Genomic DNA, 18,094 nt, shown 5'->3' on the forward strand with positions numbered 1-18,094 from the left:
CCTGGGTTGGGAAGATCCCCTGGTGAAGGAAATGGCAACCCACTCCAGTACTCTTGCCTAGAAAATTCCATGGATGGAGGATCCTGGTGGGCTACAGTCCATGGGGTGGCAAAGAGTTGAACACGACTGAGTGACTTCACTTTCACACCAAAAGCCCACCCACAGAATGCAGAAGTAGCTTACCAGCAGGACAGCACGCACACTGTGCAGGCTGCCCCTGGATAAACACGCCACATCTAATGGATGTCACTCACACCACACACACTGTGTATTTGTATTTTTATTACAGAGGTTAAAAAAATCTATTATGAGAGCAGACGGCAGTGGAGTATCCTGTTCTAACAAGATTTTCCTACAGAAAATAGTAAAGGTTCTCAAGGAAGGAGTGACTTCTAATTTTCACAGAGGCACTGAATGGGCCGGCAGAAGGCCTCTTTGGGAGTATGTAGCAGAGCCCTTTGGCGAAGGCAATGGCACCCCACTCCAGTACTCCTGCCTGGAAAATCCCATGGACGGAGGAGCCTGGTAGGCTGCAGTCCATGGGGTCGCTAAGAGTCAGGCATGACTGAGCGACTTCACTTTCACTTTTCACTTTCATGCATTGGAGAAGGAAATGGCAATCAACTCCAGTATTGTTGCCTGGAGAATCCCAGAGACGGGGGAGCCTGCTGGGCTGCTGTTTATGGGGTCGCACAGAGTCGGACACGACTGAAGCGACTTAGCAGCAGCAGAGCCCTAAAACACAATTCTACACTTCATTTCAGTTATTCCACAATGGGACTCCACCTTGAGTCAGCAATCCTAAATATGGCAAAGCTTAAAGCACAAAGATACTCCCTGAAGACCACTTTCAAATAATGAAAAACTGGGTAATGACAAGGGTGCTAGCTAAAATATTTAGCACTTACTATGTGCAAACCCTTGTAAGCTCTTAACTCTTTCAGTTCTTACAAGTGTATGAAGCTGGTACTAATTATTATGCTCATTTTACAGAAGAATCTGGGCAGAAAGAGATGAAGTAACTTGCTTACAGTCATATTACTAGTAAGTGATGAAGCAAAAAACAAAGCCAGGCAGCTAGTCCCTGAGGCCTCGTCCCTGCCCACTCCTCACAGGAGCACAGGCGGGTAAACACAACACAGGTTATTATGCAGCCATGAAATGAGGTGTATGAAGAGACTTCAAACATGAGGGGAAGCAGGATATAACTATCTACAAAACTGTCACTATGGTGTTTAAAAGAAAAAAAACCTTCAAAACAAGCCCCCAGTTATTCGCACTCAGAAAGCTGAGGGAGGTGGACACCGCACGAGTGCGCAGTGCAGACAGGTACAGGTCTGCTGTTCTGGGGCTCCTGTTTTCACCCCTGCATCTCCCAAGTCCTGAAAAATGTATATTACTTTCTGAAAAGAAATATATAATAAAAGTTTAAGTTAAACAAACAAGGTGGGCAAATAAGTGTCTGGAAAACACTTGTTGAAAAGAGAGTGGTAAGCGTAATACAAAATAAACACAGTTCACAAGCGCCCTGCTTCTCTATGTCACAGCCACTAATAACACAGGGCCTCTGTGATCTAAGTGCATTCACAGCACTGATAAAGCAGAAAACTGATTCACTGGTCATAATCTGAAGTCTTCAATGGATGGAAACTGGGGGGCTTACGGTATATGATACACCGATCATAGAAATGTACTGGCACAGACATGGGTAACAAAAATGAAGAGAGGAACACTTCTAAACTTCAAATGTGACTTACAGGAATCAAGGGTGTATCTCCCCACATAACTGCCCTACCTGGGCAGCTGGAGAATGGCAAACAGGTTCTAACAAAAAACTGAACTGCCTTCTGAGATTCTTGTGACAAGGCAGACAAGTCATAATACCCTTCTCATGAAAAATTTCGGGAACTTTCTTTGTGAGAATGTGTCCTCAGTCTTAAGATGAGTACTGATTATAATTATTTGATAGGATTCTGCTTTATTGCCAACTAACCTACACTGTATATAACCTACACAGCCTATACCTGTATTATTCAGTTACCACATTTACCAAATTAAAAAAAAAAAGAAACCACATTACAATATCATATTTTTCCCGGTCGCCTAACCAAGAACATTCCTATTTATGATATATAGAACACAATGTCTAGAAATAAAAAGAAACATTTAACTCTTATCATTATTAACAAAAAGCTTTAGAGTTCTACTAAGAGGTAGCATTGTAACTAAAATAACTTTAAGAAGCATTCTCTTTTTAGCATGTTACCTGTTACCATCATGAGAGCCCTGGATTAAAACTGAGCTTCCGTTTCTGAGGCCTTGCTCTCTGAATGTCTTTTTCAAGTCTTCCTTGGGAATGGTGGTCCAGTTCTCTTCATCTCTAGATTCAGTGTTGTTGATTAAGATGACTCCCTCTGGAATTGCTAGAGCTGTGAATACAGTGCCTATTTCTGCATTAGATGGAAAGACATGTGGAGATTCTTTCAACTGCTGACACTCCTCTCCCTCACTGCTTGTTGCTACATGAAGAACATTTAAAAGCAGAGGTTCACAGTCGCTACCAGTTGGAATCTGGATTCCGCCAACCTACAACAATATCAAGTCAACCATTAGTACAGTTCATATTGGCCAAAGTTAAATCAACATAGTAATGCAGTAAAAGATGTTCATAGAATAATTCTCATTTTTTTTTTCAAGTGAAATAAAGTTTTCACAAAATCTCCTTCAAGTATCAGAAGCACAGCTTTAGATTTTGAAGCTCTTAGCCATCATTTACTTTTTAGGAGACAGATCTCCAGTGGAGACAGACACATGAGTCCTCAGAGGTGGTTAAGAAATGAGGAGGACCGAGGTCCATGGAGGGGTGAGATGCTCCTCACCCCTTTCTTGACTGCACTCCCCTAGTCATCTCCACCTCTACTCAGTACGGCGTCCTGTCCTGCTGAGTCCTCATCCCGAGTCCGGACGGACCATCCTGGGCACCGAGCTCAGTGCAGTGGCTTACACCTCATGCCTGAAGGACACAGACTGAATACTCACCTTTGCATCTAGCTTCTGACACACAGCCTGGCCCCATGGAGATGTTCTACAACTATCCCTGAACATATGACCAGCACGGATTGGACTTAGAATTTATTGGACATTTCAGCACTCTTCTAATATATGCGCTGTCACATGTGCCGAATAAAATTTTATCATAATAACTTAAAAAATATCCAAAACTCTCAGGACATTTCTTCAACACTTATTTACCTCCACCCCATTCCATACAAAGATGTCTTCTCCATCAGCGATTTCAATTTCACACAGTGTCAGGTCATCTCCTAGGAAGATGAGAGTATCAGTGAAACTGTTCTTATGATCCTCAAAAAAAAAAAAAATTTTAAAGACAGAGCTCAAACATTTGTTTGAAAAAGCATTCTCATTAAGGGAAATTAAGAAAAAGGAAGTAATTATGGTTGTTATACTGGTATTATTTTTTAATCTTTATTCCTTCCATCATACTCTTTACTTTTTTTTCCTCTTCATTTTCATTTTCCCTGAAATCTTTGTGAGCATGATAGCAGGAAAAAAGAATCAATATTAAAGGTCAACTGTACTTGACACTGTGAGTATAGAGAAGACTTACACATCACATGGTCCTCACTCCACCACTAATTAGCTGTACAATCTTGTGGACTTCAAGCCTCTATGCTGTTTTCTCATTTATGAAACGGGGATAAAAGAATTTTGTGAAATCAAATGAGAATTTATACAAACACTTGTCTTGGTCTTTGGCTCCATAAGTCCAAGATAAATGTTACTGCTGTTACTGGTATTAATGTTTTGTTGTTGTTTAAAGGAAGTACTTTTAAGCTCTTAAAGTGCTTTTGTCTTGTTACCAAATCTGAAGTTGGGAACTGGCTTAAAAAACCAAGCTGTATTAAATATTTAAATAGTTTCAAACCATTTTGATCAGAAGTTTGTGGTAATATAAAAAAAATTTCCAAAGCTTTAAAAATTTTTGTTTAGTTGCTAAGAAAAGTAGTAGGTAGGGGGGAACTGGCCAAGAGTAGAAAATCATATGAGCCCCACAAAAAATGCAAATATACAAAATAAGTTGCTGTGTCTTAATATTTATCTTACCATTAAGTGTCTGGCAAACATGAAGTCCTGCTGGTACAAACTTTGCAACACTAAGAACCATATCTCCTTCCCAAAATTCTAACAGCTGCAGGACATGAATGAAAGAAAAGAAGACAATGAAAAATAACACAGAGATTACTTTTCCAGATAAAATAAGGAAGAGTACTGTGCCAATTTCTTTATGTAGCTGATACAAACGAATACAACAATGCCTACCCAGCACCAAAAACGGGGGAAGAAGGCATTTTTCATCATTAACTTAGTCAAATCCAAAGACAGTTAATCTCACATCCATTAATGATGAAAGAACCTTGACAAACACAAAGAGCACAGTGACCTTCTCAACAACAACCATTTCTACTTAATTTATTGGAAGACCACTTTTATCAGAAGGCAAAGTGATCTGTGTGCCAGCCCAGGAATCCTGGTCCCAAAGAACAAAAATTATGTGTTTAATCAGCCCTATTCAGGGAGAAGCAGCACACATGAATATTCTTGCTTCTTGAAAGGAATGTCTCCCTTTGTAAATTTAAAAAGTGGCATTACCACTTTATTCAATAGATTAGCAGGGATTTTTTAAGTTTCTATCTCCAGGAGTCTAAGGACTGTGGCAACCTCACCAAAACAACATCACTCATAATGGTCAGTCCTATTCAGCCTCTCTCCACAGTATTACAAGACAGTTCTCTTAAAAAGAAACTTCAGGGACTTCCCTGGTGGTTCAGTGCAAGTCTTCAGTGGGAAGACTCCGTGCTTTCAATGCAGGGGATCCAGGTTTGATCCCTGGTCAGGGAACTAGATTCTACATGCCACAGCCAAGAGGTTGCATGCTGTAACTAAGACCTGGCCCAGACTAATAAACAAATAATAATAATAATAAGAAACCTCATACTTACACATGAGCACTGAACTATGTCAGCCGTACAGACGCCTGCCTGTGGGTTAATTCTAAGACAGCAGAGTGTGTGCGGGCGTACAGCGCACACTCAGTCACATCTAACTCTCTGCGACCCCAAGGACCGCAGCCTGCCAGGCTCCTCTGTCCATGGGGCTTCCCAAGCAAGAATACTGGAGGGAGTGGCATTATTAGAGAAATGCAAATCAAAACCACAATGAGGTATCATTTCACACTGGTCAGAATGGCCACCATCAAAAAGTCTATAAACAATAAATGCTGGAGAGGGTATGGAGAAAAGGGAACCCTCTTACACTGTTGATGGGAATGCAAACTGGTACAGCCAGCCACTATGGAGAACAGTGTGGAGATTCCTTAAAAATCTGGAAATAGAACTGTCATACGACCCAGCAATCCTACTGCTGGGCATACACACCGAGGAAAGCAGAATTGAAAGAGACATGTGTACCCCAATGTTCATTGCAGCACTGTTTACAACAGCTAGGACATGGAAGCAACCTAGATGTCCATTGGCAGACAAATAGATAAGGAAGTTGTGGCACATATACACAATGAAATATTACTCAGCTATAAAAAAGAACACATCTGAGTCAGTTCTAAAGAGGTGGATGAAACTGGAGCCTATTATATAGAGTGAAATAAATCAGAAAGAGAAACACAATATAGTACATTAATGCACATATATGGAATTTAGAAAGATGGTAACGATGACCCTATATGCAAGGCAGCAAAAGAGACACAGACGTAAACAACAGACTTTTGGACTCTGTGGGAGAAGGCGAGGCTGGGATGACTTGAGGGAATAGCGCTGAAATGTGTATGCTACCACATGTGAAACAGGTGACGAGTGCAAGTCTGACGCATGAGGCAGAGTACTCAAAGGTGGTGCACCGGGACAACCCAGAGGGAGGGGATGGGGAGAGAGGTGGGAGGGGGGTTCAGGACGGTGGGACACGTGTACCATGGCCGATTCACGTCGATGTATGGCAAAAACCACCACAGTACTGTAATTATCCTCCAATTAAAATGAACTAATTAAGAAACATACTGGAGTGGGTTGCCCTTCCCTTCTCCAGGGGACCTTCCTGACCCTGGGACTGAACTAGTGTCACCTGCATCTCCTGCACTGGCAGGGGGTTCTTCACCACTGCACCAGCTGGAAGCCCTAAGGTAACAGAGATGTACACTTAAAACACCACAGGGATGACTGGCATGAATCTCAACGTTAGTGACCAAGGCCTTCTCCAACTGAAACCTTACCCTAAGCAGGGTCAATCCCCAAGTCTACCTATATCAACACTGTCAGGGTTGGCTCAGAAATAAACTTTTAATGGAAAAATTGAGAAGTATTAGACAATTTTAGAAATCCTGATCCTGTATTAAAATATCATTCAAATCAACTAAAGTTAAAGAAATTGGCCTGCTTTTCTTTGTACAAGGGGAAACTCAAAAGAAAGCTAATAATTTTGATAAATGATACAGTTTTTCAGAAAATTCATTTATTTCTATGGGGGAGCGCTTCCATTTTCTATTGCTCTTTTCCTTGACAGGATGTAGTGTGGGGTAAAGTAAAATTAAGAAAAAGAAACAGTAGGGAAACCAGGGCTGGAGTTCGAGTTCTACTGCTAACTAATGCCTGACCCTAGGCAAGCCATCAGATCTCTTTAAGTCACAATTTCGCATCTTTAAAATGGGGCTATCTTGTCCTTCCGGAGTAGAAGAAGCAAATGATACAATTTATATGAAAGCACTGTAAGCAAAATAAACAGCACTATTATTGTCATTAAAATACAACTGGATAAATGATTTGCGACCATTATTATAACCATGTTTGTTTTTACTATAGACCAGTAGACATTTTCCTTCCCTTAGGAATCTTGTTAATAAAGTTGTTACACAATGAAAGGAAGAAAAGTTAGTTGCTTTTATTTGTTTAGTGGCTCTTGGCTTTAGGCAACATAATTATCTATCTTTTTACTCCTTTTAAAAAGCAATTCTCTTTCATTTATTTTCCCTGAAACAGACAACCTTATACTCTTTCTCTCCCCCAAATTAAATACACCAGGCTTGCTTCTTCTCTGAAAACATGCTGACAGGACCCTTTGAGTCTTGACTGTGAAGAAGAGTTCTTTAAAAATACTGACAAGTGAGGGGAGACATTTGGGCCACCCTCTATAGAAGTGGCAGATGTAGGATTTTCCTAAGCTGCTGTGATAAATAAATAGCTGAATCCTAAACAGAAGTTTAAAAACGAAAACCAGCTTGAGATGGACCTTAATGTCTGTTAAGAGGAAGTGAGGCTAAATTACCTGAAATATTGATTGTCGAAGATCTCCTAAAGTTTTCCTTTTATCAAAGGTCAAATCCCACATGCTTTCTGTTTGAGACACTACTGGGTGCAGAGCCCCATTGAGGAAATGATAATGGGGGCCGAGGTGGAGATGCAATTCAACAGTATTGTTTGTAGAATCACATTCTGCCCTTTAAAGAGGCATAAGAAACACATAAATGCCATGTTTTTATAAAAGATACGGTTTTATCTCAAACCAAAAATATCTGATTTACAATATAAAGAAGTTCTCCACTTAAGTAATTATAATTAACATTCTTTTCTTCCATGCTCCAAGATGTCTCATTTCAGTTTCTCAATTAACAGCTCTGCCACCATGAATTCCAAGGAAAATGGTTTTAATGTATGCTGTGCAGTATTACTCTGAACAAATATTGACACTTGAAATCTTCCAATCCTGAGATTATCATTACGAACAAAATGCTGGAAACATGCTCCTAAAACCGTGGTAAGCGCTGTGGCCCACCCGCTTCATTCTTTCTGGAACTATTAGCAATTGTCCGCTACTCTTCCCCAGTAGCACACTGGACACCTTCTGACCTGGGGAGCGCATCTTGCAGTGTCATATCCTTTTGCCTTTTCATGCTGTTCATTGGGTTCCTGTGGCAAGAATACTGGAGTGGTTTGCCATTTCCTCCTCCAGTGGACCACGTTTTGTCAGAACTCTCCACCATGACCCGTCCGTCTTGGGTGGCCCTGCACGGCATGGCTCATAGCTTCATTGAGTTACGCAAGCCCCTTCGCCACGACAAGGCTGTGATCCATGAAGGGGTTACAACTTCTATTTTCCTCCTTACTTCCACTAGACCTCACAGACTCTCCCGTAAACTATTTGAAGTCAGCCTCACGATCCCTGGAGTCTACTCTCTCCAGGTCCTATGTCCTCAGCAGCAGCCTTGCGTCTGCTACAGTTCTGAATCCATGGAGCTTCTGTGAGGCACTGCACCAAAAACACTCCAGAGCCCAGTCAGTGGAGAGCTAGATGACTCATCTGGCTGTAGCCACCACTCAGGTACCTCAGGCACAGTTCTGTGAATGCGGTCAAAGACACACTAGCTTTTGATGACCACAGTGTAAAGCCTAGTGCTGATTGACTAAAAACCCCCTGGGTTGTTCCTGTTTTTAATACTAACTGCTAATCCACACCACTCATGGAGGTTGGTTATTTTTCACACTTCAGATATTTGACTCTGATAAATTTTTCTATTTTTAGTGCCTTGATTTTTGTTGAGATCTATTTCCTTAGATTTTAATTTGCTGTTCAATCAATTTATTTTTTCTCAGCTTCAAATCAATGATAAAAATGTTGAACACATACCTGCTATGTATGTAGCCCCTTGGGTCTATAAGAAGACTGAAGGAACATCCATTTCCCTAATCCAATACCCTATGGACCCACCAACCCAGAAAACAAATAAAAAACCAGTTCTTCACGGTCCAAGGTTAGACCTCAAAAGAAAAATGTTGAGATCATCAAGTTCTCACAAATCATCCATTTAATAACCCATTGTAGGTTTTTGCCCAAGACTGACATTGAGCCAAACAGTCTGCAGACCCCACATTTCCTCCCTTTTGCCTGTCTCTGGTGTGCTGTCACTACAGGCCAGTTCTCCACAACTACTTACACACGAGGGGGAGTTTTCATGACAGACTCTGTCTGTGCCGAGGAAATAACTCATTCAGTACAATCGCGTGCTCAGATTTCTCTAGTTTTCTTAGACTTCGATCTCTACTTAACAATGGCCATTTAAGTGTCATTATTTCATCACTCTCACAGATAAGGGTAATTTCAAAGTAAAAGATACTCTCAGTATTAAAATTCAGCAGCTTATAACAAGACATTGGCAATAGTTGACTTTTTTTCTTCTTTAATTTTCATTACTGAATACTTAAGACCTCAATTATGTCTTTGCTTCCCAGAAAAACCATTCAAATTCTAAAAGAAACTTAAAATTACCTTTTTATTTGTAGTTCAATGTTAGCTGCATCCATTTCACTCAGCAAATGACATGGAACCTTGTATCGTGGGTTAGCTCGAGCTGTGAACAAAACTTTTCATTAACTTGGGCTGACTAAATAAAATCTGGTTGCTGATAAATGCTGGAGAGGGTGTGGAGAAAAGGGAACCCTCTTACACTGTTGGTGGGAATGCAAACTAGTACAGCCACTATGGAGAACAGTGTGGAGATTCCTTAAAAAACTGGAAATAGAACTGCCATATGACCCAGCAAACCCACTTCTGGGCATACACACTGAGGAAACCAGATCTGAAAGAGACACGTGCACCCCAATGTTCATCACAGCACTGTTTATAATAGCCAGGACATGGAAGCAACCTAGATGCCCATCAGCAGATGAATGGATAAGGAAGCTGTGGTACATGTACACCATGGAATATTACTCAGCCATTAAAAAGAATTCATTTGAATCAGTTCTAATGAGATGGATGAAACTGGAGCCCATTATACAGAGTGAAGTAAGCCAGAAAGATAAAGAACATTACAGCATATTAACACATATATATGGAATTTAGAAAGATGGTAATGATAACCCTATATGCAAAACAGAAAAAGAGACACAGATGTACAGAACGGACTTTTGGACTCTGTGGGAGAAGGTGAGGGTGGGATGTTTCGAGAGAACAGCATTGAAACATGTATATTATCTATAGTGAAACAGATCACCAGCCCAGGTTGGATGCATGAGACAAGTGCTCGGGCCTGGTGCACTGGGAAGTCCCAGAGGAATCGGGTGGAGAGGGAGGTGGGAGGGGGGATCGGAATGGGGAATACATGTAACTCCATGGCTGATCATGTCAATGTATGACAAAACCCACTGCAATATTGTAAAGTAATTAGCCTCCAACTAATAAAAATAAATGAAAAAAAAAATCTGGTTGCTGAAAAGGAAATATTGAAAACTATAAAGGACTGTGCTGGGAGCTAGGAAAGCTTCTACAATCTGTGTGAATACTAATTTTCTCTGGATCTTAGTTTTCCCATCTGTAAATTGAAAATATTAAAACATAAAAGAGGTAAACAGTTCTTTAAGCCAAGCTAGAGAATTCCATTTCTTCAACTCTTTTTAAATATACTTTTTAAAACGAACACGTGCTATTTTCTTCCTGATATCAAATGATCATTATAAATAAAAGTTCTAGAAATGATGTTTTTTAATGTAAAAGAAATAAATATCACCTATAATTGTACTCCTAGGGAATACTGCTAAAATGTGATCTATATACTTTTTTTTTCGAGGATTTATATATACTTCTGGTGTTTATTCTACACAATGTGTCTGTATATACACACACATACACCCCACACCTATTTAAAGCAATTGAGATTATAGTCAACAAATATATAACTTGCTTTTTCATTTAATACACTGTGAATATTTTTCCAAAGCTTTAAATGACTGCATGGTAGCCCATTCTATAAATAGCTTAATTAATCCATTTCTTGGACATTCAGGTGATGTCCAGTTAGTCATTACTACAAAGTAACAGGGGTAACAAGTATCTCTGAACTAAAAATTTATACACAGTTCTGATTATTTCAAAGCAAATCTATACAATTACTGGCTTAAGGTTTTTAAATACATACAACCAAACCAGTTGTATTATTTTATATACCTACCAAATGTAAAGGAAGTGCTAATTGTTGAGAACCAGATTAATAGAAATACTTGATTTAGGAGGAAAAAAGTCACTGCTGTTATGATTCATGTTTTTTGGTTATGGGCTAGATAGATCTTTTTTGGCAGTTTATTGGTTGTTCATATTTCTTCTTCTGTACATTTTTATATCCTTTTTCCAATTTACTACTGAGCACAATGGAGTAAATTTAAGAGCACTCTACAGACAGGGAAAATAAATATGTTATATATTTTTCTGTTTTCCACTAGCTTGTCATTTGCCTTTTGGCACTGTGTAATAGGGTTTATGTGGGCTTCCCTGGCGGTTCAGATGGTAAAGAGTTTCCCTGCAATTCAGGAGGCCAGGTTCAACCCCTAGGTTGCGAAGATCCCCTGGAGAAGGGAATGGTTACCCACTCTAGTATTCTTGCCTGGAGAATTCCATGGGCAGAGGAGTCTGGCAGGCTATAGTCCAAGGGGTCACAAAGTGTCACAAGCATTAGTCACAACTAAGTGACTAACACACATACACAATTAAGGTTTGTATCACTCTTCCTTCATTTTTTTTGTTGCTTTCAAGCTAAGAAAGGTCTCTTCTATCTTAAGATCAGAAAAATATCTACATTTTATACATTTTAAGGCTTCTTTTTTACATAAACATTAAAGAAAGTATAATTTCATGAAAGGGACAAATATTTGTACCAACTGTTAATTCAAGTGATGAGCAATTAACCAACTTCCCAGTTATATTTACAGAGTAATTAATTTTCCCCCTATTTATCTGAAAGGCTACCTTTTCATGGATTAAAATCCTAAAAATACTTAGATCAGCTTCTGGGCTTATTGCTCAATGATCTGTCTACCTCTGCATTAGTGCTACATTGTCTTAATTACTACAGCATTATAAATATGTTTACACTGATAGAGTAAATTTTCCTTTAGCATTCTCTCTTCAGTTTTTATTAATTTATCTTTTGAGGTGAATTTTAGAATCATTTTGCCAAGTTCCATCCCTTCAACCCCCTAAAAAACCATCAAGATTTTGGCTGGACCTTTATTTAAGTCCTAAGCTAACTGGAAAATTGTCACTTAGTACATATTCTAATTATATACACACTGAAGTTCAATTCAGTGAAAAAAATAACATGTCATCTGAAAAAACTGATATATATTTCTACAATTGTGAAATCAATTTTTCTTCAATATTTTTTATCAGAACCATTACCAGATTTTTTCCCCTCAGGGGAAAAAACCTTTCTGGTCAATAGAACCATTACATAATTGTTACTGTTTCAGGTCCAGAGAGTTAATTTCCTTTGATTCATTGCAAATCAGTAACTGCTTTATTCTTATTCTTTATAAAAATGATCACTATTCTCATTCTCCAAGAACAGTATCCTCATCTGTCATGATTGATATGTCTCAATCTAAACAGCTTTCCTTGTTAGGATTTTTCACTTTTGCACAAATTCTGGGAAATGATTTAAAAAAAGTCTTACAGACTAATTAATGTTAGTAGCTTAAGCTCAAAAATCTATCATTGTGGATCTCAGTGTTTAACCTCCACCATGGTATGAGTTCTCTTAGAAGATTCAGCAAAGAGGGCTTCAGAAATACTTCAACTGCTTAAAGACTTATTACCTTGAGGAAAAGGAAAAAAGAAGATAAAAGGGAACAAATGAAAGTAAGACCAAGGCCACTTGCAACGCAACGACAACACATGCCCAAATTGCAGAGACAAGCCTGAATGGAGAACAATTGTGTCTGCCCTGCCCACACAACAAGAAAACATGATGTGTGGAAATGCCATTTTGAAAATTTAACTATGGTCTCATATTATTACCCAGTGGGAAAAAAAAAGAAATATATCATCTTTTTAAAATGACAAAATGCTGACTTCCTGGTATAGTTCTAGTTAACTTGAAAATATTTTAAAATATTCCAAGAATAAACCTTCTAAAAGGGCAAAACTTCAAATAGCGCTCAATGTTTATCTTCTACAGTCGTCAACTTAAACAGATAGGGACATTTATCTTTCTATACCTTCAGGGGGTCTCTGCAACTGGGATTTCCGATAAAACAGCATGTAGGCACTTTCTTTTCCTTGAAATTGCTGTTCAATATCCTTTTCCTTGATTGGTTGGACTCTGGAATCATTTATATCAAACCAGTGGGGACAGGAGGGTCTATCATTTAATCTTGAGGATTCTGAAGTAAGTGTCTTGAAAAGTTGTTGATCATTTCTTTGGATATCAGACTCAGCCTGGACAGAAGAGTCTTTCAATAGACGAACTGTACTTTCATCTGAACTGAGCAGAAATATCTGAGAATGAAGCTGCAAAAACTGTACAGGAACAAAAAACAAACTTAGGTTAACAAAAAAAATTTTCATTGACATGATTTAAAAAATTTTCCTTTCTGTGTATGTCAACTTTTTGGCCTGGCCAGTTAAGAGGGAAAAAAATTTCATTTGGGCCATAATAAAACATTTAATAAAATCCGGAGTGCTTTCTGTTGAACAGTCTAAAAGCTATATCCAGGGAGAAAGCTGCCATGACACAATCTTTTTTGGTGTTTTGGTTTTTTTTTGGACATTCCTACCCCTGGGCCCTAGCCTCTCAGCACATGCCCTGTGATCTTAAACATGTTTTAATTATATCTCAATGACTGTTTTAATGCTGTTTTAAAAAGTCTTTACTGAAACAGATTACATAGAATAAACACTTTCAAAATCTTTAAAACAATCCAAACAAAGCACAAAACAAAGGAAATTACACAATGAAGCATCATAGAAGATAATCCCGACAGACTATGGGATATAGTCATAACTACAAGCTTACATGAACTAAATTAAGTATTGTCTTTCCTGGAAGCTGACAGGGTATAGCTCAAGAAATCAAAACATTGAAAGGTTAAGCCATAATCTCAAAGATGCTCAAATTCCTCCAGCTAAAGGATTAGGAAGAAAAAAACTTTTCTTCCCCAGCCTACCCCACCTTTCCACCCCTACTCCACTCTTCTCTGATTCCCTAATCTCTACATGGCCTGTATCACTTCCTTTTCTCTCAGCACAAACTACTTCACACAGAAAATCACTTGGGGGCATATGGAACACTTTCTTAGCTCATCGAACAACACAGAAAGGTGATTTTCTCATTTTTCTCTTGGAAAGGAAGAATTTATAATGATGCATACTCTCTGATCAAACAGATGACCCAGAGGTAATACTGTTAACACTATATATAACAGACGGTAATATAGTTTTGTAGCTAAGTTACAGTAAAATAATAATTTTAAGTACAATAAAATAATAATATGAAACCTCTGAGTAATGAATACTTTCCATATAGCAATTTTTTCCTTTGTTCGGTAGTTGAAGATTAACTCTTTTAAACCTCAAACTTCAGTGTAGTCTGGTCCCAGTAATGGCAGAGAATTTTATTATTAGACTAACCCCACTGATTAAAAATCATAAACTTTAAGCAAAATAAAGAAAACAACTGTTTGAAGAGTAACCAAAAACAAAGTGGGGGTGGGGGGGGCATTACCCTTCAAAAAGGGAAACGAGCTAGGTGAGCTCAGCACTGACCTGCCACTTCCCCGTCTGCTGCACAGAACAATGGAGAAGAGAGTTCAAGTGAAGAGCAGGAGTCCTACTGGACTCAGGAAGCAGAATTTGAGAATGCCAGAGAGGCAGGAGAGTGAAAGACAAAATTCCAGAAGTAACCCTATATCAAAATCTCCTCCCATCCTTGGCTGACTTTTTTTCCTCTTGGCTGACTTTTGAATGGCACATGTACAGTCTGAGACTCAAGGGACCGAGCAGAAAGCAACAGCTGGGAGATCCAAGATATGAGCAGAGATTTTGGCCCCCTGCTGCTGGACAGGAAGAGCATGGAGCTGAAGTCCTGCCAAGTCTGAGGCATACAACAAACACCTCAGGCTTTCCACTGGGATTCTAGAAGGGTCCCGTCTTAGGTCAGGGATTGGTAAACTTTTCTGTAAAGGGCCAGACAGTAATATTTTAGGCTTTGTGGGCTAAAAGGCAAACCTGAGCACATTTTTAAACATAACTGTTTGAAAATGTAAAGACAGTTCTTAGCTGGGGGCTGTACAAAATAGGGCAGCAATCCCTAGCCTGCCCATGTTTGCTAACCTCTGCCTTAACAGGGAGGACCACGCAGGCCCCAGGACTAACAGCTACTCCCCAGGACTGTCAGCTAAACTACAACAGATCCACCCTACCAAAGCCCCAAATGAAGCTTCCACAGACTCAAAGTGATTCAAAATTACTTAAGGGTTTGTTAGATTATAATGAAAAACTCTTACAATCCACGGCCTCTAAAACACATACTCCACAATGTCCAACAAGTAATATGAGTATATGGCATGCAAAGAAATAGGACAATGTGATTCATAAAAAAGAGATGAGACAATCAATTCACAAGAGACAAAAAAGTGAATACAGACCCAGAAATAATTCAGATGTTTTAATAGTAAAGTTATTGAAATACATAAATTTATAGGAAAGGATGTACAGAGTAGGTTCAAATGCGGAATTTCAGCAAAGAAACAGGCATTTTAAATAAGACCCAAGTGAAAAATCTACAGCTGAATAAGACAATAACTGAAACAAAAGAATTCACTGGCTGGGCTTGACAGAAGACTGGATACAGCGGAAGACAGGTCAATGGAAATTACCCAAATTGGAGCCAAGGTGGGGGAAAAAAACCCGCAAAACCCTACGAGAATATCTACGACCAGTGAGGAAATACTGAATAGTCCAATATATATGTAACTGTAGGTTTTGAAGAAGAGAGAGATAATAGAGCAGAAAAATAAATTGAAAATATAATGGCCAAAACTGAAGAAAGATTTCAAGCCTCAGATATAAAAAAACTTAGCAGATACAAAGCAAATAAACACAAAGAATGCCATACCAAGACACATTATTACTAAACTACTAAAGACCAAAGATAAAGAGAAGATCTTAAAAGTAAACAGAAAAAAAAGACACGTTACATTTAAGTGACACCGACTTCTCAGCCAAAATAAAGGAAAAGCCGGAGCACGATAACATGACATTTTAAAGCGCCGAGAAACCAACAAAACTACTAACCTAAAATCCTACATCCAGCAAGAATGCCATTTAAAAAAACGAAAGCAAAATAAAAATATCAAACAAAAACTGACAATATTTTTGCCTGCAGTTCTAGATGCCCAGAAAAACACTAAAGGAAGCTCTCTAGGCTGAAGGGAAAGGATATTAGATGTAAACTTGGACATGCAGGAAGGAACAATAAACACCAGAAAGGGTAAAATAAAACATGATTTTTTCATTAATTTCTTTAAAAGTCACTTAAATGTTTAAAGGAAACACATACATACATACAAACACATGGTGCATTTACAAATAACGGTAAGATACAAGACAACAGCAGAAAAGGATGAGTGGTAAAATGGAATTATACTACTGTAAGCCTCTTACGTGGTACATGAAGCGTTACATTATTGGTTTGTAAATTACAATACTAACTTATGTATAGTGTAATCCCTAAGTTAAAAATTAAAGCACTACAGCCAAAAGTCAACAGAGGAGGCAAAAATAAAACATTAAAAATTACCTGATTAATTCAAAAGGCAAGAAAGAAAAAAAAGGGAACAAAGAATAGAGGAGGCAAATAAAAACAGAATGGCTAGATGACGAATTCAACAACTATACAAATTAATATATTAAAATTAAATGGACTGAACATTCTAATTAAAAGGGAGACTATCAAACTCTATTATTCGATAGAAAACAGATGAACAAAAGAGAAAAACAAATGCAAAGCTGTTTCTTTGAAAAGGTTAATAACCTTGATAAACCCCTAGCAAGACTGATGAAAAAGAAATCTAAAAAACACAAATTACCAATATCAGAAATGAAATAGGGTCCTATAGGTCCTATAGATCTTAAAAGGATAATATGGTAGTATTTCAAACAACTTTATGCTAACAAATTTGACACTTTAAGAGGTTAAATTCCTTAAAAATCACAATTTTCCAAAATCAACAAAACCCAACTTCAAACTGTTTACAATAGACACACTTGCATTAGAAAGCTTGGTGCAAAGTGGGTAATAATACCAAACAAAGTAGATTTGAAGGCAAGGACCATGACTCAGACGGGAAAGAATCCACCTGCAATGCAGGAGACCCAGATTCAATTCCTGGGTCAGGAAGATCCTCTGGAGAAGGCAATGGTTACCCACTCCAGTAATCTTGCCTGGAGAATCCCACAGATAGAGGAGCCTGGCAGGTTGGGCTAATCCCTGGGTCACAAAAAGTCGGACACGATTGGGCGATGGAGCACAAATCAGCGCTAAGAAGGAAATTATGATTTAAAAGCATGTTTTATAAAACAACTGAGATACCAACCCAAGAAGATAGAAAAGGATGATTAAATTAAATCCCAGAGGTGAAAGGGAGGAAATAACTAAAACAGAAATCAGTGAAGTTGAAAACAGATGAGTAGAAAATAAAGGTAAAAGTTGTTTTTTGAAAAGCTGTTTTATTAAAATTTGGTAAGCCCTAAGGCAAGACTTATGAAAAAAAGTAAGCAAACACAAATTACTAATTTCAGGAATGAAAATGAAGAACTTAAGGTCCTACAGACACTAAAAAAGATAATATGAGATACTCTGAACAACTTCATGCCAATAAATTTGACACCACATATAAAAGGACAAATTCTTTTAAAAATATAATTTTCTAAGACAATCTAAAAAGTAATAAAAATGTTAAGTAACTCTACAAACAAATTAAAACTATAATATAAAAAACTTCCCATAAAAACATTTCAGGTCTAACTAGCTTTATCAAACATTTAAGAAAGACATAATAATCTATCTCAGAAAAATTCTTTCTGAGAATTTTAATATAAAAAAGTGAGAATATAAAAAAGAATATAAAAATATATAAGAATATATAAAAGTGAGAATATAAAAGAGAATATAAAAAATATAAAAGAATATAAATAAGTGAGAATTTCCCAATTTGAGTCCTAACTCTGATAATAAAATCTG

At 38.0% G+C, this 18,094-nt stretch overlaps 1 protein-coding gene across 7 annotated transcripts in view; it reads right to left on the reverse strand.

Moving 5' to 3' along the window:
- The window catches only part of USP40 (ubiquitin specific peptidase 40), a 79,475-nt gene that overhangs the window by 36,272 nt on the left and 25,109 nt on the right, over window positions 1-18,094 (reverse strand). For 5 of the 7 annotated variants that reach the window (XR_006268205.1, XR_006268206.1, XM_043462023.1 and 2 more), the window contains 6 exons: window positions 13,071-13,371; window positions 9,349-9,430; window positions 7,351-7,522; window positions 4,126-4,210; window positions 3,253-3,323; window positions 2,267-2,586 (listed from right to left, as the gene is read on the reverse strand). Coding sequence is in view for 5 of the 7 variants with exons in the window: in XM_043462023.1 (XP_043317958.1) it covers window positions 2,267-2,586; window positions 3,253-3,323; window positions 4,126-4,210; window positions 7,351-7,522; window positions 9,349-9,430; window positions 13,071-13,371 (1,031 nt within the window). In the remaining 2 variants the exon portion in view is untranslated. The other 2 variants (XM_043462025.1, XM_043462026.1) reach the window with 2 other exon arrangements.

This window comes from Cervus canadensis, chromosome 2 (assembly GCF_019320065.1).
Source record: "Cervus canadensis isolate Bull #8, Minnesota chromosome 2, ASM1932006v1, whole genome shotgun sequence".
In the NCBI taxonomy this organism is placed as follows: Eukaryota; Metazoa; Chordata; class Mammalia; order Artiodactyla; family Cervidae; genus Cervus; species Cervus canadensis.